Source organism: Numida meleagris, chromosome 2 (assembly GCF_002078875.1).
Source record: "Numida meleagris isolate 19003 breed g44 Domestic line chromosome 2, NumMel1.0, whole genome shotgun sequence".
Taxonomy (NCBI): domain Eukaryota; kingdom Metazoa; phylum Chordata; class Aves; order Galliformes; family Numididae; genus Numida; species Numida meleagris.
Genome location: NC_034410.1, coordinates 130,184,522 through 130,205,103, shown reverse-complemented (window position 1 = coordinate 130,205,103; position 20,582 = coordinate 130,184,522). Strand labels below are relative to the sequence as shown.

Sequence of the window (20,582 nt, the reverse complement as noted above, 5' to 3'; positions counted from 1 at the left end):
TGGGAGTGAGGGGGTGGTGATGGGAATGGCACAGTTAGAAAGCGAACAGCAAAAAGGCAATCCCCAGTGTAAAATTTCTATAATTTAAACAATAAAATCAACCAAATGCTGGTACATGTGCCAGTGGTAAGTACAGAATCCAAATTTGTGATTTACAGCCTTTCTGACAGTCTTGTACTGTGGAGGGAAGCAAAATGAACAGGGGATGGATAGCGGAAGCATATAGCAGGATTGGCCTTAAGCATCTTAGTACTTGAAATGAAGTGCCATTTTACTGTCAACTAGGAAAAAAGATAGGGAACTGAGCCACTGCATAAAGAGTTCCTTTGTTGAAACATAACTTAGTTTCCTTATTACTATATCTCTGTTTGTGGTTGTTAATAGGAATCTTGTACAGTAAAGAACTGAAGTAAGGAGCTCACATTAAATGCTTCCTGGGCCTGGAGTGAGATTGTTTACTCTTTCATCTGATAAAAAGGGTGGAATAACATGAAAATAGTGGAAAAATGATGGACTCATTTTCCTCTTGGAAACTTTTCTTGTCTATACTTCCCCCTAAATGTGTTTTTCTTCCCTTCATAAAATCCTCTCACATGCTTATCCCCTCACAAATTGATTGGAATTCCTTCTGTGTACCCTTGATCATCCTACATGCCCTCAGATCAGCCTGATTTGTGGTCCTCTGAGGTAGGAAGCGGATGTGACTTGCTTCTGTGATGCTGAACTGATTTAGTTAGATACTTGTGATGTAGATGTTCTAGCATCTCAGTTCCTGATTGAGATAGATGCTCCTCATTCTTCTCTCCTTCTTTAATTGAAGAATGTAAGCCCACACCTGCTAGGTTGTTTTACAGGGCTGTGGGAAGACCCAGTAGCATGGTAATTTGGTTGGAACTTTCGCTTGCAAGGAGAGAAGGATGAGCTCCTTGGTGGTATGACCAAGTTTTCTCAGGGTCCATTTTAGGGCCTTAGAGTTCTGTCACTATTGGGATGTTCACCAGGAACACAGCTGTGAGGAGGACAATGTTCATGTTTAAAAAAGAAAGGGAAAGGGTTGGTCACAGTCATCTGGATGAACCCAGAAATGCATTTGAGCGCACTCATTATCAAGCAAGGCACTTCTTGCTGCACAGCCAGCTATTTATGGTGAAGAAATCCCTTATTGAAAAGGAACAACATTTGAAACTGCCATGTATTTACTGGAGACTCCTGAGCCTCCTATGGTTTTGCAGACTTCTAGGAGAAAGTAAACAGAGCATAACTTGGACTGAAAGAGTTACGACAAGCCATTCTTTCTCTCCTAATCACCACATGCTCTAAAATTTCAGCCTCCCTGCACCCACCAATAAACAAGTATTGTTCTGTATTCCTTTTCTCTTGTGTTTTTGAACATTATAAACTATTACTCTTGTGTGCCTACTGAAAATTTTATTTAGATGTCTGCTTTCCTAAAAATAGCAAATGAAGTGTTCCAAACAGCTAACCACAGCTTCCTGAGGTAGCAATTGCTGTAGCACAGCTTCTAGCTCAAGGATTGTTTTATAAGTGATATAATATTGCAGATTCTACACTCAGTTTTACAGCATTGCTTTGCTGTGTGTTGTTTGTTCATATTTATTTAACAATAATTGGGTGCAAAGCACGTGTCATTAGTTGACTAACATAACAGAGTGTCCCTACTTTGTTGTACATGTTTCCAGTCCACGGCTTGACAAGGTTTTTTATCCTATACGTTGTTTACTAGACTGTAGTGCTCAAAGTGCTGGCTGCATATTAGGTCATATATTTTATTGCTTACATATATACTGAAAGTGCACTTCATTTTGCACAATACGTTTAAGACTGAAAGAAAATGTGTGTTTCAGGCTTAGCACTTTGACAAGCACTTTGTAGAAGTCGCTGTTCTGGTGTCTGAAGCCTGCTTACTCAAACTCTGGTAAAAAGGGACCTGGCTGGGATTCAGTTGCCAAATGTGTTCTGAAAAGGCATCGTAAATAATAAATAATGATTTCAAGTCTGGGAGAAATCCAAGCACGGTATGTGTTATATTCCAAAATTAATTCAGCAAAATGGAGTGGGAGGAGCAGAGAGGAGAGAGTGAAGTGATCATTTAGCGGTATCAAAGTACTTAATTTTCTTGACAAAATTCTTAATATTTTAAAACATTTTCATCTTTTGGAAAGAAACCATGCGCTCTCTAATTACTGGCAATAAAACAAAGTAAAGGATTTAAGACCTATGAATGTTACAGTTGGAGGAAACTATAATTAAGGCTGGCAAGACTGTTTCCCTAAGGAAGCAGAGAGTTCAGACAGCTTTGAAAAAGAGATGGTAATTATTTTTCCCACTGAACTTCTGTGTATTGATAAATGTGTTCTCCAGTCATTAAGCAGTAAAGCATATCCCAAGTAACTTCTTAATTTGTTTCCCAATGTGCTATTTTAGTTTCAAGAGGATTTATCTGGAGATAACAATAGCTTTTTCTGTCTGAATAGGAGTCTTCTATTTTTATACCTGATGCTATCTGCTGGCAAACCAAAGTGATATAGAACAAAGTGAAGTTTGGATATGTTTAAAAAGTAAGCCGGCTGTGAAATACTGCACTATGTATTCCATTTAGAATTAACAATTATGAGCTTAAGGTAGGAGGCAGGGATTTGCATGCTCTCTCTTGCAGCCTGTGTGAGTTAGGGACTCTGCTACTACTGAATATGACAATGGGAAGATTGTCAGCTATTAAATAAATGTGGGTTCATACTGGTGTTGCCAATCAGATGGTCATTACATACAGCCAAGTCTGGACCGTATTGGAATTGCTGCAGAAATCAGTGGCATATAGAGCCGCTTTAATCTCGTGAGCTTCCCTGGGGCAGCATTTCTTAACCAGGAAGGATACCACAGAGGCTGCGGCTCCTGAGCCCTGGGTCTCTCACTTGACTTCACTGCTCTGGGGCTTGCAGGTCTTGGCCTGCCCCAGCGGCTTCTCAGGTGGCCTGGGCAGAGCAGACCGGTGGGCCATGGCTCTGGTGCTGGGGGCTCCTGTTTAGCCCACTGAACGCTATGAAAGGGAGTGAGTACTTGAGAAGTACTGGGGATGCAGGTCTGTGTGTCTGTGTCATTCCATTGCTCCTGTGGCTAAGACATTCTTTTTTCAGGTAGGTAGCACACGAATTTGGCTTTTCTTTGAGATACGTATTCCTACGTTATTCTGCACTGGGGTGAAGACTGGCTTCTGAAACAGCAAAACGGGCTTCTGTGAAGTTGTATTTTCTCTATGTCCCTGGAAATGAGGTCCGTTTTCTACCATGGGGATTTTGATTATTATGTGGACTCAGATAAGAGTTACACAGTTGGGGAACAGAATACTTAAAAATAAAGAAAACCCCCCCAGAATCCATAGAAAGTAATCATACAACTAGTGGTGCTAAAGTGAAAATTCACTCCTAGTTTATATAATTTGTCTGATCAGCTCCTTTTTTTTCATGATGTTACTGAATGGACAGACTGGTTGTGCTTTGAAGAGTCAAGCATTTGTGGTGCTTTTATTTTTGGTGAGCAGAGTTCTTGGCTCTGCCTCTGACCAGTTCCTCTTGTGAGTTTGTGTAACCAGATCGTTCTTCATGTGAGTGAGTTCATCTTGTCAGCTTCATCAGAAAATGATTGGTTCCCATTAGAAAAGAGTGCAGATAAATCAGTTGCTATAACTCTGTGGAGAGGAAATGCAATGTATTCATGTGTCCTGTTGTTTGTTTTTCCAGATATGAAATGATGTAGGCTTTAAAAGCTAAATTACAATGAATGTGTTTCACAGTGCTTGCAGCAAAGCAGAGCTGGGCGTTGCACAATGTTTTCTTGCAGGTCTATGGCACAATCATGTTTTTCTTTCCATCTTTGGAGATGGAGGAGACAGCTGTTCAACAAGGGCCATAATGGATAGTGTGGAAAATGTGATTTTCACATGTAATCAACCCTCTTAAAGCACATAAACTGTTAAAACACGTAGTTTCTAGCAGCTTTTAAATTAGAAGAACATCAAGAAGATGGGAAAAGCTGCTGCTCTCTCACTGTGCTGCACTCGTGGAAGTCAGGAAATATACAATGATAGGTGCATGGGGCGGTCAGTCTGTGCAGAGCCAGGTCTGGGTGGATTATTTCGGTTTGTGTAGATGTCTCTGTTGTTACATCTTGTGCTCCGGATGTCGTTCCATAAATTATGCTCTCAATGGATATTTTAACACCTTATATCTATTTCCTAAACCTTTTGTGCAATTGGTCCTTTTCCTCTGGTTCACTACAATGTTAAGTAGCTCCAGCACGCTCTTCCAATTTACGATGTCTCTCTGACTCGCCAGCTGGACTCCACACATAGCCCTGGTGCTCCAGGAAGGAAGACTTGGCATCAAGTGAGTCTGGGGTTAATGAAAGCCTGGAGTGGGAGGTTATAAAAATCAAATGGTTATAGTAATTGTAAGGGGCTATACACTGAGTTTAATAGCTCCATGGGGAATGGTGATATATGAGGAGTCTAGGAGGAGAGAATAGGCATACGAAGGTGCCATTGTACATATATATCACTCTTTCCCCTCCACTTCTATTCCATCGTTGTGGAATATTTTATATTTTTTTGCCAAAATCCAGTCTGACTAGAGTGCACTGAGTCATCTAACAATTCCTACAGAAAGTTTGCAGAAAGGGGAAGCTGTTTCCAGCTTTTTCTCTGGCTGCAATGAAATATGTAAGTTTGATAATCCGTGTGATTATCTCTCAAATATTTCATGATGGTTCTGTCATCTGCTTTATCTTTTATCTTGGTCAGACACTTATCTGGATTTATTTATTTATTTCTGTTCAGGCAGATGTAATACAAGTTTCTGAAAGGAAAACAGCCACTGAGTTAATATTGCCTTGTATGCATGTGTATCCTGAGTTCAGGGCTGGTGCTCCTGATCGAATGGAAACAGAGAGTAGCTGGAGGCATGCCTCCTCTAAGGGGTTGATTACAATCTCAAACTTAGCACCCTAGCTCCCTACAATGGGCAGCATGGAGGCAGCAGTGCTGAGCCAGGAGGTCGCAGCATGGGCACTTACTCTGCCTGCAGTGCTTAGTGCTCCTCTCCCTTCATGGAGGTGATGCTGTGTTCTTGAGCTTAATCAGCTGGGCCCCGGTATCTCTTCCCATGACCATCAGTAAGAAGACCATGGTGTTACTTTATAATGAACATCTAAGCCTAGTGGACACTAAAGTTAGGAGCTGCTTCTTGTTTAGCATCATGCTGTATCTGGATGACTGTAGTATTAGCTGCTGAAAAATGAATACTTAGGTAATGGTTAACAGTGCTACACTGAGATGTATTTACTACAGTTTGAATAAAGAAAAAGATGAAGCTATCTTGAAAAGAAAAACATTTTGTATAAAATGAAACTTTCACTCTAGGACTACCTGGCATATATTGCCCATTATTCTTGCTTCAGAGTCTTAACAAGCTCCTTGCTTGTCTTGTTGGCTTTGTAAAGTCAGTGTTTGCATCAAAAAAAAAATGCTTCAGTTTCCAGCATGTATGTTTAAAGAATAATGAAATAAATTGGCATTGGCAATCTAAATTCTGCCGTTGTTTAAGTCTTCTTTTAATCATGAAGGCCATGGTTTTTAACTGATTTAACAGAAAGCATAGTGACTCTAAAATCTCTGAGGGAGACACAAAACCTTCCACATTATGATTTAATTAGTTGGTTTTTTTAGGACTGGCTTTGGCAAGGAATACGTATGCATGTGTATATGGGTGCATGTACACACTGAATGTGTGCAACTCGTAACCCACAATGTTGTTTTTGCAGCCCGTGTTTTGGAGAAGAGTGGCACTTGAAGACTATCCTAATTGCATCATTTATTCAGCTTTTGTTAAAGTTTTAGTACTTCAAGTTAGGATATACAGAGAACAGGCTATTTCGTGATGTCAGGAAAAAAAAACACCTTCACACATTCTTCTTTTTTTTAAAAAGAAGCCAACAATGAAAAAAACATCCCACCAAAGAAACAAAAACATCCCAAAACCAAACCATAGAGATTGCTTGAGTACTCAAGGTTTTGGTTGAAGTAGTGAAGTATTTAAATACAAATTCAAATAGCAAGTGTTTAATGACATTTCTTGGAGGCAAAATCAAGTGTCATTGACTTTCTAAAAATTTGTCTCAGTTGGTAGAGTTGAAAATGTGTGTATGTTTCTCAGCTGCAGCTTTGTGTTAAAGAATATCTCCTAAACTTCTCAGTACGTCTGAGATGCAAAATGAGATGCGTTTAAATTTTTTTCATTCTTCCTTTGAAATAGCACTATAAAGAGAACACATCACAGGTGTATAAGGGGATCTTTTAAGCTTATTTTCAATTCTCATATTGGAGCCCAGGCCTACCCACACCAATGCTTCTTTTTACAGATAGTTATGTGAATGTCTTGAAGATGGTTTTTTTTGGGGGGGGGTGGTTTTTTTTTTTGGTGCTTGTAATATATACAAGACTTTGGACAAGTCCCATCTATGAGATCTTACTTATTAGTGCTAATTTTTAGAATGCTCATGTTAAGTGGCAGTATGTCTAGCTTTTTCTTTACTCAGAAGCTGCTTTTCTGGCTCTCAAGGTGCTTTTCTAATAGTCATATTCTGAAAGAGCTTCTGCCTGTCTTCACAAAAAACTCATCAGTTTCCAGAGGGAAAAATATGTTCTCTTTCTTCTGGGTAATTACTCCAAGTCAAAAATGTAATAATGAAAGTAGTAATTATTTTATGAAATAGCTGGCTGACTTAAAGACTAGTTGCACTAAGGCTGTGCTATGAAGTCTTCCCTCACTGGAAACCAATTAACAAGTATTTATCATTTAGAATACAGTATATTTATTTGAAATGTACAACGTCAAAAATAGAAACATGTTTGAATATCAAAGACATTTTCAGTGGCTTAAACAGCATTTACCTGTGGTCTCCAGGATGAAGTGTTTTGAGAACTAAGTGAGGGGAGAACTTTAGAGAAATCTTTTTTTCATCTATGAAATATTCTGGAAATGAAGAACTTTTTCACCTTTTTTTCTAAAATGGATTTAAAATCAATTTTAATGAGCTAACAAAATTCAGTGTTAAAGCAAAGTTGCTTGCTGTCCTGATTTTGGCTAGGGTAGAACCAAGCTATGAAACAACTGTGACTGAATTATAACTTGAACCTAGGTGTTTTGTCCTAAGCTGAGGTCTCCCTTGAGTAGTTCGTTCTTCCTCTCAGACATACAGCCTTTGTAATAAAAGTGAATGATAATAAATACCTTTTTAGACTTCATACAGATCTCAATAAGACATGAGCTTTGAAGAAAACATTTCATTTCTCAAGGGACCGAACTGTGCTACAGACCACAGCAGTAACCGAGGAGCCACAGAGCACTTAAGACCCTTGCAAAGGCGATACCTTGACTGAAGGAGAATTGTCCAGACAGTCCTAGCAAGTAAACCATGCCACATGTTGCATGTCTCTGTTGATTTGATGGAAGAAAATTCCTTTCTGAGTGTAATCTGATAACTAACTTGATTCTGAGTATGGGGGACATACAGAAACCAGACACAAGTGTTGATCTAGCATGTTATTTCCCCTAGTCATGGCCAGTCTGATTACTCAGAGGAAGAAAAATAACTTTCCCTTGTTCTTGGGAACTGTATCTGCCTGCATGTAAGTAATCTTTTCAGATTACTCATTGAGCCCTGAAGTATGAGACCATATATAATTTATAACTACTGCCTTAACTAGTGTGACTCTATCAAAGGCAGTCCAGGCATTTGTGTCCTTTGTGGGATAAGGAAGACTCGCTGACCATGGCTACAATAGATCAAAAGAAATGAAGCCCAGTGGGGTGCATTTGTAGAACTGAACAATCAGTTCTGGGGACCTGGTGCCCACACTTTGACAAATCTCCAGGTGTTACGTTGGGCTATCCCTAACCTGCTCCTGTGAACTGAGTGATGCTACTTGCTGAAGTATGTTAGTTGTATGCTTTAAGCCATTAAGTCTTCCTGACTACTCACAAGTATATCAACCTTAGATTTTGTCATTCTTAGCCGGTATGATTTTCTGTACTTTTCAGTTTAATAATCTTCATAAATAAATAGTCAAATGGCTACATTTGCATTCTGTCAAACATTTCAGAAATTTGGTGTTTATAAAACACTCATCATTGTGTTCATTGCTATATAAACTGCAGAAATAAGGCATGTTCTTCACTATTACAAATTTACAATCCACAGTCAATATTTATTTGTTTGGCATTTCCTTTACTTGCCAGTTCCTGTTGCACAATAAAAATGTGATAGTAAACAATAGTTAAAATGTGGTCATGAGTTTAGTAGTGCCTAATCTAGCAGCAAAAATAGCCATATAATCTTTGCCTTTTTTTATTTCTATTATCCAGCTTCAGAGTACAATTTGATATCTATCTCATAAAAAAAAAATTGATTCTATTTGATCTTCCAGGGAAAAAAAAAGGCTTGAGCTCTTTCTCTCTATTTTTTTTTCCTCTCTGTTCCTCAGTCTTTTCTACCTTTTTAGGAATTGGTCAGTAAAAGTATGAAATGGGAAAGTGAAATGTCATGTATCTGCATAAAGTCTTCTTATATGTTACCGTACTTTCTATGTTAAGCTGAGTGTTCTGGATCTTCACCTCTTTAGCTTTAATGCTTCCAATAATGTTTTGTCTTCAGTGGTTTGGGTGGATCTGGATTTGGAACTGTGTTTTTGTTGGAATGCCTCTATGTTGGATCCCTGCAGCTTTCAGTGCTTGGAAAAGTTCTAACTTACAATAGAAGACAAAGTAAACACACCATCAAAGAGGAAAAACTTAAATCTCTGTTTATTCACCTGCGTGCTAGAGATGAATCTTATTCACAGCAACTAGTTGAAATATTCTAGATATTAAAAGGCTTGTCCAAAAATGAATTTATTTAAATGCCTGCGATTATGTTCCAATAGAATTTGTGTACCAGATGTTGGTTTGCAGAAACAGTATGCAGGATGAAGTTTGAATGTAGTGTCAGATAACAGCACAGAATATATAGATGAGGAAAACGCATTCCTGGACAACTTTGTAATTAAGAAATAGGCTGTGGCAGCCTGTGCATTTCTAGATGACTATAGCATGGGAACTTTAAATAGAAAGGTCTGAGACTGGTGAGCAAGTGATTTTTCAAGACTTGACAAGTGGAAATACAATGCCTTGTGATCTCCCACTGATGAGGCTTTCTCACCAGCATGGCATTGAGAGAAAAGCAAATAAGTGTTTATTGGTTTATCTTTGTGGTGTCTGCTTTAACAATAAAAACAAAGATTTGATCCAAGGTATAGTAACTCTCTGGAAGCAATAAGACTATTTCTTCTGTTTTAGAAGTAGAACTGCCTCTGTTTGAGTGTATGTTCTTGCTTCCAAATGCAGTTTATTTTCAGTGGAAGGCAAGTCAACTTCCCATTCAAAATAAACATTCCCTCCACCCTCTTCCTATGTATGAGTCCTAGAAGAAGCTCCTGGGACTCATGCATAGGTGAGACAGAAGAGATACAGGTGAAAAAGAGATAAAGGTGAAAGTGGATGCTTTAGCTGAGGAATGTGAATTTTAAAAGTCAGACTAGGAGGACATATGGATTGATTTAGAGTTCCCTGTTCTCTCTGTAGGAAGTTTAGTTAGGCCCTGTACAGGTGCAGGCTGTGGCTGACCAGAGTTGCCTGGCTGAGACAGAGAAGCTGTGCATATCCCATCCCTGGATGTCTTCAAAGCCAGATTGGATTGGGCTTTGGGTGTAATGGGAGGTGTCCCTGCCTATAGCAGGAGGGCTGGAACAAGATGATCTTTAAGGTCCATTCCAGCTCAAACCATTCTATGATTCTGTGAACATTAATTTAGTGTGATTTACACCAAAGACATTGAAATGAGATGTTTATCTTCAGAAAAAGATTGTCTCTCTAGGGAACATGGAAGTTTTCTGTGTAGTGGACAACTTGGAAGAAAATGATTCCGGGTGTTTGAGGATCAGTATCTTGAAAACGATCAGTGGGTGATCTCCAGAATAACTGGAAAATGCACTGGGAAACCAAATGGCTGCTTCCTACACAGAGCAGCGTGGTACTTGGGAGGCAGTGCCTTTGTGGCCAAAAAAAAAAACTCCCTACATAATGCATAAATGTTTCAAGTGAGTAGCATCTAGGAATAGTAGAGAAACTGTATCACTTCTGTATTTGGCTCTGGTACAATTGCTTTTCCATTGCTATGTTCTTTTTTGGTGTCCCTAAGTCTGTTGATAAAATGGTAAGGGATTGATCAAAGGACTGGATACTTTGCCTTGCGGTGAGACATTCTGGAATCTTGCTCTGTTTATCTTATCCATGAGAAGGCTAAGAGTTGACCTGATCAGAGTGTCTGCATCGGGGAAAAAACATTGAAAAACTGTTAACAATCTGGCAGGCAAAGATATAAAAAGGTCCAGTGGTTGCTATTTGAAGTTCAGAATTCCATTGCAGGTTTTCAACAGTGAGAATGATTAGCCCCTATGATATCTTAACAAAGGTTGTGGTGGTTTCCTTACCACTGACAATTTTAAAATCAAGACTGAACGGTTTCTTAAATGATATGTTTTAGTAAAGCACAAGTTCTCTGGCTTCTTTGTACAGGGCATTGGACTAATTGATCACAAAAATCCCCCTTGACCTTGAGTATCTTAATTCTTTTAAATTAAGACAATAGCTAGAGTCAAGCTAATCTTTTTTTTTGTTTTGTTTTCCATCCAAAACTTGTGTTTACATAGCTCTAGTGAAAAATATGCAGTTTTCTTGGCCAGCTCCTTTTCATACCCCGTTAGATGATTTTCAGCTATAATGACTTTGCAGTTTTATAGAGTTATTATGTTGGTATGCTATATAATATTGATGCATCTATATGGCTGTGTTCATTGTTCAATTCTTTGGTACCCTGAACTCATATGCCAAGCAGGAGTGCAGTTTATTTTCTTGAACTGGAGAGAGATGTATGGGATAACTTTATAGCATTAATTGAATTTCAGGTTATGAAATCTACTCTTTCTGTGATAAGTGCAGCTTGCAGTGGTCTTTTAGTTGATTTTCTCCTCCAAGTTCCATCTGTGCACCTCATGTCTTGTTTTCAGTGATAAGTGTCTCAGAGACATTCTTGCTAGATCTGAGCTAAAATCCAATTATCAGTGTTCATGTAGCTGCAATTGCAGTCATTATGCTGACCAGTGCACCAGTAATCCCAGTTTCTGAATTCAGAGAACTTGAAATTCCAGTAACACAATGAACGGGCAGTGAGCAATGTTAGTATCGTAATGAGCATGGTGTTCTGACCCTTTAAAGAAATTATGTTAGGGTAATGATATTTTCTACTGCTTGTTTTCTCTGCCGGGGCCTCTTCTATTTCCAGTTGATTTTGGACCCATTTATCCATTTTTACAGCTGTATAAAAGTACCATGTTCTTGGGGTGAAGAGAACACAAGATTCTGAAGAGACTTGTAACTACTTGGAAGTGAATATGCAAGAAAGAAACAAATTGGTAGCAGTTATTGTGGTATGGGCTGCAAGACATTAAAATCCATAGGAAATTAAATGCTGCTAGTTCTTTTGCTCGCAGAACAACTTGTCTTATTGCGGGGAACAGACTAGACTCATTTTGCACTATTGGTTCTCTTGTGATTTCAAATAGTCATAACAGTTCACTTTAAGCCATATTGCTGAAGTGGTTGTAATACTTTTGATCCAGACAAGAGTTAAAGTAATTAGCTGACATTTGATTTTACTTGATATGGATCCAAACCATGAAACTTTGAACACCCGTAGAGTTCAGAAGTGTTTCATTCAGTGTTTGGGTATTAGTCTGTGTTCTCAAGTAACCTTTTCTAACTTGGCATATTTAGTCCCAGATTTAAAATAATAATAATAATAATAAAAAAAAAACAACAACAACGTAGGGAATCGAGTCTGTAAATGACTTATTTAATTACAGAGATGCCCTAGAATGTAGCGGTAGAAGCTGGAGTGGTGGAGGAGTAGAAAAGACACCGTCTGTGTGAAGGTGTGTGTTTGTGTTTATGTGCAACGTTCACACCTGGATACATATCTGTGTGGCTGTACAAAACGTTGCTCCTGCTGCAAGGAGCTTACGATGTTAACAGACAGCCAGGGCAATCATGTGCTTTGAGACCCAGAGGATGGTGCTAACTTAGAGCATGTGTGCATTTTTGGTTTTATGATGTGATGACAGCAGCATTCTGACACTGGTTAACATTTGTGGGCCTTGTGGAAGGAGTGAGTTTTCATGAAGGATTTGGATGGAGAAAACCTGCCTGCTTGGCACACAGAGTCAAGGAGGGTGTTCCAGGCAGAGTTGAAATAGGGATGTGAGAACTGAGAGAGTAGTGTGATGTTTTTACATTGTATGTGATGCAACTGGTAATGTGGAATGTGATTGACCATGTTTTGTAAGCTTGTTTGTTTTTTTTTTTCTTGCAGTCTAATACAGAAAGGAAAAAAATGTTGTTATGAAGAAATTCAAAAGGAAGTGTAGAGATGTTCCTGCTGAACATAGATGCATTCGCTTCCTCCTTCAATTATCTGAGAATTGAAAAAGCTGTATACCATAAGATGTATTTGTTGTGTTAAGAGATGCGCTGGAAAAAGAAATCTTTCCAAGGGGGTGAGGGGTTTGTAGAACTTGATTATAGCCTGTGTGTAGAGGGGCAAAGAGCTAAAGTTAAGCTGATATCTTCAAGATGGAATGCTTATGTGATGCTGAAAACAGTGCTGGAATACTTGATTTGTTGAAGTATGTGTTCAGTATCCAAGTAATTTTGCAGTGGAGCATATCATGATTTTTTCCTGCTTTGGGACAAGTTGAACTGAAAGAAAGGTTGCAGAAGTTGTTTGTCTGCTTCCCATGAAGCTCTGCTAAGAATATGACTGATGACAATATAGAAGAAAGACACTTCTGTGACGTTCACTTCACAGTTACTTACTGTATGCAAAATACTTGGAAACTGTTTAGTTGCCCTAAGCAGCACAGTCAGAAATTTTTCAGATTCTCTCATAAAGTTTACTCTATTGTATCATGCAAATAATTTTCTGTCCATATATACTTTTTCCTTAACACTGCATAGTCTTTTATTGACTTTTTTTGCCTATTATGGTGAAGAAAGAAAAATACCTGATGCATTTTCAGGTTTTTATTGTAACTTAGGAGAGCAAGAGGGAAACTCATCATTGTATGACCACCATGACCTCCATGCTATCCAAAATCAGTGCATCTAGTAATCAGTCATTTAAGTAGCAATACATGTGCTTCATCTGTAACACTTCCCTTATGAGGATTTCGGAGCAGTTTACAAGTTTTAATGCTGCGCCTCACAACAGTGTTCTGAGAAGAAAAAACACAGCAGGGAAATGGCAAATTTGTTTAGGTTGTTCATGAGATAAAGAAAGCCAGTCGATATGTGATAGTTTGGGGAACTTGTATATAAGTTAAAATTTTGGGATAAATATACACAATTTACAGAATCACTCTTTCATATATTCTGTGTTACCTGAAGCTGTGAAGGATTTATCCTTCATCTCCTAAGTAAGGCTAACACAAGGTAACTGAGGACCAACCTTATGCTGTTAGCTCCATGTCATAGGAGAGTATGGTGGGACAGAGCTATGGCTGAAATCCAGGGAAGTCAGCAGAATTAAATTTGTCTTGTAGAACAAAGGGTTAACAAAAAAAAAAAAACAGTCTTATCAGAAATAGGAGAGCAACACGTAAACAGTCATAGATAAAGGAAAGCTGGACAGTGGAGTGTCAGATGGGTATACATTCTATAGCCAAGATGCCAAAATTTGAGCAAGTTCAATGAGGGATGGAGCATGACCTACATGGACCCTACAAATGAATCTGCTTCGGTGTCATCCGTGTTCCTCAAGCCAGGCTATTGAGAATTGCAGCCTTTAGCTTTATCCCTCCTGTTTAGCTACTGGCCTTGTGTTCCTTCTTCTCCTTGGGTGGTTGCACTAAATCATGATCATACATAAGCTTCTCTCTGTTCAGTCTCTGAAATAATGATTGTACAGTGTGCCTAGATAGTGCTTTTTGTGAAAACTGTTGGACGCTGGGTGGTGTGACTGTGTGGGACACTGCTCATGAAAGTGTTCTCTCCGGTATAAGGTGTAGGTCCTACTCACGGCTGCCAGAAAAGTGTGTGAGGGCTGTGTGACAAAGCCAGGCAGCCTTCCTGCTGCCTACCTGGAGGATTCTCCAGTGCAGACTGTTGCCAGGGGCATGCATGTGTTGTGCTGTGGAAGGAGCTAGTTCATTCCAGAAGAGAGCATGGGGCTGGAGCAACAGTTGCACAGGTGGACAGGCAAGGTTGAAAATGGCTTGTTTGCTACCTATATTGTGCAGCTGCTTCAGAGGGATAGAGAGGAAAAAATATTCTTGATTTGAGGTAGAAACAACATGCTGGATGTGAGATCCTGACCCCCCACTGTTTCAAACCGCAGAAAGGTCTCTGAGTGGTGGTGAATAAATTAAAGCATCTTTGTAGCTGTACTTTTGTTCCATTTAATTCTTTTCTTAAAGCACAGGATTCTGTGAGGAACCTTGAACAAGTTTGAGGTACAGATTTGCTGAGGGTGAGATTCAAGGAAACTAAAAGGGGACTTGGAGGTCTCACCACGTGTTAAGCAACAGTTGCTTCGGAGTACACAGTCCTGTGTTTGATGTGGTTACAGAAAGGCAGTCTCTGCAATAGTGAGAGGAGAGATGCACTCAGGCCTAGCTCATCTGTTTGTTTCCTTATTCTATGTCTTCAAAGAATGAGGGTATTTGCAAGATGAACCGTAGGAGAAGTTGTATTGGAGAGCATGGGTACAACAGGATGTTTGCACGGGTTCAGGGATTTAAGGCAGTTGGTCTTGTAGGATGTGCCTTTGCAAAGGGAGTGAGAGCTCGAGTAGTATGTACACCAGAGAGGACAAGGATGCTGTTCCCATCAAGAGAATCTTAGTAAGTGAGCCTGTTCTCAGAGGACTCCAACCTTCACAATGTGTCCTACTGGCTGAGCAGCTTCCCACCACTCGCTTGGCTCCTTGTCCTGCCCGCCACTCACCGGGAGCATTCTGCACAGGACAGGAGCTGAGCCCTGCCATGCTGAGCTGGGAGAGGCGTGTTGGGGGGATGGAGCAGCCACAGAACGAGAATGTGGTGCGCAGATGTGTGAAGGTGAGAGTAAAGCTTATCAGCTACTGGTTCCAGAGGGTGGTGGGCTTTTTCCTTTTCCCAGCTCAGCTGGTGAAGTCAGCCATTAAACAACACCTTTTATACATCCATGTAAGATAAAATTACTGGAGTACTATGTTAGGACATAGATATCTGAAATACTTTAAAATACAGCAGTTAAACATAGTCTTTGCTCTTTGGGCCAGCTGCTGTCAGAGTGACCTCTATTCAAAAGCTCTTGACGCACCTCAAAGTGTATCCCTTTTCATGCATAATGTTTCTCTTTTGTTTCTAGTAAACTAGGTTTAAACAGGCAGACTTCTGTGTAGTCCTGTGGCCAATTTAATACCTAAGAAAGACCTCTTATTAAGTTATTCTGGTTTCAGGAACATCTTGAGCCTTCATCCCTCTGCTAACCTGCTGTGCTGACTCAGTGCCTGAGAAAGTGCTGACTGTGTGTGGGCAGGGGCTTTCCCTGACTCTGGAGGAAGGCAGGACAGTAAGGGCTCATAGGGAAGGAGAATGATGTGGCCAGGGTTTGTTGCAGTATCAATCAAGTCATAAAAAGAGTATATTTAGTTGAAGGCATAACAGCTAGTGACCTAAAACGGTGATTAGGTGTAAATGCCTTTCTTCTGTGATGCGTGTGCATGTTGTTTTCAACTCATCTGGGTAGAACCTCATAGAAAATAAACTTACAGATTCTCTTTCTTTTTGAAAATAATGATCTTTATACTTATTACAAAGACCTAGAAGTGACTGCAAGAAGGCACTGCAGTAATACCCAAAAGATGTGTACGTAGCGGGTGTTGTAGCATTCTGCAGAGTTTGCTACAATTAGTATTGCTGTGTTCAGGTCAGAAGTTGCATGGGTGTTGATACTGGATTTCAATGGAAATATCATTCCAGGTGCATAGTTTAAGGTGCCAGTATTCTTATATTTTGCTGCTGTTTTGTGCTTATATGCTCAGCTTCAAACTAGAATCGAGCATGCAAATTTTGTTCGTTATACTTGTGAGTTTTATGTACCTTTGCCTCCACTTGTTTATACCTTTATTTAAAAGGTACAAAAGTTTGTTAAATTGCTATACATACTAATAAAAAATACAGAGATTGCACTTATTTTTATGCAATTCCAAGTGCAGATGCTTGACAGTGAGTACACTTGCAGAACCTTCTCTTCAGAACTACTTGTAATCATGTGGTAGAGAACACTTCACAAAAAAGAGGACCTTCAGCCAAAATAATTTCCAAATGATCTTAAAGTGTAATTTATCTTCTTATTTTGCAGCTAGCTATGGATCAAATCCAATTTGCAAAGGCTGTTTGTCTTGTTCAAAGGATAATGGGTGCATCAGATGCCAGCATAAGTTATTCTTCTTCCTACGGAGAGAAGGAATGAGACAGTACGGTGAATGCCTGCATTCCTGCCCATCAGGGTACTATGGACTCCGAACGCCAGATATGAACAGATGTTCAAGTGAGTTGTGTGGGTTTTTTGTTTGTTTTGTTGATGTTTTTTTGAAAGCTTACATGCACTTTTTATTGGGATGCCATAATTCACACTCTGTTTTCAAGGCGATATGTTGTGGAACATAATATTTTTATAGAAGTCATGATCTTTGTAAAAACTTATTTGCTAATGTCCAAGCTCACACCAAGATTGGTTATGTTCAGCAAATTAAATAGTTGTGTTAACCTAGCTGTTGCTCGTATTGCCACTTTTATTTTAATTAAAGGGAAGGCTTGGAAAGAATTATGATTTAAGCAGATATTTTTGGTTTAAAAAAATATTTCTCATTATATGAAAATAAAAAAGATTAAGCATAAATTTAACAATGCCTCGTGTAGGTACAAGCCCAGTATATGCACTGAGGTACGGGTGGGCTTCTCATCATGCTTTTTGTTCCAACACTGTTTTCAGGTGACCAGACACCTCGCACCATACATGTTTTAATATGTAAGTGTTGCTATTTTAATAAAGCAGATGTACTGTTAAGAACAAACAAACAACCTTTCACTTGTAGTGCTGCATTTTATATGGAAATTTACAACCTGCTAATGTGCAACAAGATTCCTTGTTTGCATGTTTGTGCCTAGCAGTACGGCTGTTAAGGCCAATGAGTGCTCTGGTCTATCTGCACGTTATTTCACCGCTATCTGGCAGTTGTGCCTATTTGTATCGATTTTTCCATATGCTCATATGTGGACGATTACCCATATGGATTATTAATCATTGCTACCACCCCTAATTCATTTTTTTTCATGTGTCATAGTCTGACCAGAATTAGGTCACCAAACTGAAGAACCTGAAGTGAGAAACAGCTTTTCTTTGCGTCCTGAATGAATCAAACGTTCATTAAACGCAGGGCACTCTCCCGTGGGTCCTGCAGCATGTCACAGGGATGCACTGTGTTCTGAGGAAGTGGGTGCTGTCCTTCAGATCACACATAATCTTGACAGGCCTATGAGGTCATTCTGTGGCACTTTTGGCTGGAATAAGAGCATTAACTGCAGTGCTCTGGCCACATTCCAGCCCGTGTAATGACATCTCGCCTGTTTCTCCCCGTTCCCTGTACGGGTTCAGTGGATATGGTATTCTTCGCTTTATGCTAGGTAACGTTGTTGAGCGCTGCCTAATCTGTACCAGGTGGCTAGGTTTTGATGAAAAATTCAATGAGAGCAGAATAGCCTTTATACATCCCTTCTGTAAAACAATTTAGGATCTTGGCCTTAATTTTCATAGCACAGCTGTGAATTCAGCAACTTGTCCCCTTTCAGCCTTTTGAAAGTGGGCTGTAAAAGCTTGGCAACATGAAAATGTTTTTGAAAATTGTTATAGTTTGGGGAAATAGATGAATGTATTTATATTAGCCTGTACTGTGTTTGTGAGATGGGAAATGCAGTCCATGCCGATAGCTGTTCTTTGCTTTCCTTCAAAGAAACAAACAAACCGTCCCAAAAAAACCCAAAGCTTGCAGAAGGTGGACTGTGAATTCAGTACAACTTATTCTACTTTTTTTTACCACTTACAGAAAGTGGCCTTTTTCCCTGAATTACAGGATTGGTTTTGAAAAGCACAAATGTGAGGCTGTGTCCAATCTATATTGGCATGTGTTGAGTGCTGGATATTTAACTCACCCTCATGCCTTTGACAGTCTCTCCCTCTGAGAATAATTATCCAGTTGCATTTACAGACCAGCACTGGTTCCCCTCCAATGATTTCTGAACTGTATATTTTTATTTTGGTGTGATCGCCAACTGGTGTATTTATAAATCATATCTGTGTTTTTGCTCTTGGTTTGGTGATCTTGCATGGTACGCACGTTGTATTGTGGACACAGACGTTTTATGGATTCAAGCTGAGATAAAATAAACATTCCTAAAAAACAGAATAGGTTTCTTCCTACTTGATGTTAGATACTTCTAGTTACAGCTTGTTACAGACTATTGCTTAGATAGTATTATCTCAGCTAAAAATAATAAAAATTCTGGCTCCATTAAAATCTGTCTGGGAGTTACAGGGCTTGAATTACTTAGGTTGAAATGATTTCTGCTCTATTAATGCCTTTACAGGCACAAAAGCTGCTTAACATTCTATTACTGGAACACTTGCCCATTTTTGTTCAAGAAGCTATAGAACATATTTTTATGGAAAATGTTGACATGATTTTAAAAGCCAAACATAGTTAGTGCCAAACGAAACACAATAAATACTACAGCCAAGTGCTACAGCTCCAAAATTATGGAAATTTTGAATTTCTAGGGTAATTTTCTTTTCTACATGTAAGCAGTATGTGTCTCTTGAATTTGCTGAATGGTTCTAGACTATTTTTCTAGTAACAGTGAATCATATAGTTTTTAAACTTCTTTTCCCTAGAAATCAATGCAGTGCTTCCTGCTGGAGCTTATTCTCATCTGGAACACTGAAGTCAAAGCATTTAAACATGAAATTGGAAAGTGTTGGGTCTTTTCTCCAGGAGAGTGCCCAGGAGGAGTGCTACGCTTGATCATTTTCCAAGAAATTTTAATAATTAATAAATTAGAAGTGGACTGTTCCAACTAGAAAAATATCTTCCAAGAAAAAAACAAAACAAATCTGAATAAAAGAATAGAATGAACTCTGTCAGAAACAACCCCAGTGGTTGTTTCAGCTTTGGTTTAATTAGTCTCTCAAGCCTATCTTGAACCTTTCAAGCTGGTCATTGTCTATGGTAAGCTTTTTGGGAGAAGGCAGGTAACAGTTTAGAAATCACAGTTCCCTTCAGCTTGAGTTGGCCACTCCATTTGTTTGTGTTCACCTTCTTTCCTCATGGGAGGATACCAGGCATTTCTAAAATTGTCATTAGCGGTTCCATGTGCCTTCAGTGAAAACAAGATAAGGGGAAGCTTTTAATAACTGACTTGTTAATCCATTATTTATGAAACATATGAAGTTAATTCACTGTATAAAGAAAGGTAATGATTTTTTTAAGCTTTGTTACAAAATAGAAAGGCATCATTGATATGTAATGGCTTGACTATTGCTTAGGGAGTATAGCAGAACATCCAAAGCTCTGAGACTACTGTAGCCAGTGCAATTCATACTGGTCTGTCAGGGGTTTAATTACGACAGAGGCAGTACAATTTGCTTTAACTGAAATATTTTTTCTGCCATTTTAGAAATAGCTTTTGTGACTTTTGTGGTTGTTTACATCAAATAAACTTTTTTTTAAAAAAATAAGATTTGGGATTTTGAGAATGAAATTGGTTGGCCAGAAATTGAGGCTTTATTATTATGGTACAGGCATATCTTTTTTTTTTTTTCCTTTTTCCCTCCCTTTATTCCACTACTTTTTCCTCCTTCAAATGCTTCTTGGTAAGTAGTTGGTCATGTTCCTAATTTTTTTTTTTGTCCTTATTTTGTATTTTGATGGAAGAGTATCCTTCCACCATTCTGGCAACAAAAAATCTTAATAGGGCTTTGAATTAAAGATTTCTTAAATCTGTAGTCAATTTAGATTTAATATAGCAGTTGTATATTTGTAAAATACTAATTGAAACCACTGTGGTTTGACATTTGTTTAAAGGATCTCAACTAATAATAAATCAAGACTAGAACATAATAGAAATATATTGTTAAGTGTTTATTAAGTGAATTTATTAAAATAATAATAATAATCCTCATTACGGTATTTTATAAGCAGCATTTTATATTCCAAGCGCTGATCTCTGTGAAATGATAGACCTGGAGTAAACTTCGATAAAGATTACTGGCAAGTGGCTACATTTATTGTTCTCCAGAACTCACGTTCATCCACTGCCA

At 38.8% G+C, this 20,582-nt stretch overlaps 1 protein-coding gene across 3 annotated transcripts in view; it reads left to right on the top strand.

The window, feature by feature from the left end:
• RSPO2 (R-spondin 2) overlaps positions 1–20,582 on the top strand; it is a 101,078-nt gene that overhangs the window by 30,146 nt on the left and 50,350 nt on the right. For all 3 annotated transcript variants that reach the window (XM_021388247.1, XM_021388249.1, XM_021388248.1), the window contains exon 2: positions 16,569–16,757. In XM_021388247.1, coding sequence (XP_021243922.1) covers positions 16,569–16,757 — 189 coding nt within the window. The remainder of the gene's footprint in view (positions 1–16,568; positions 16,758–20,582) is intronic.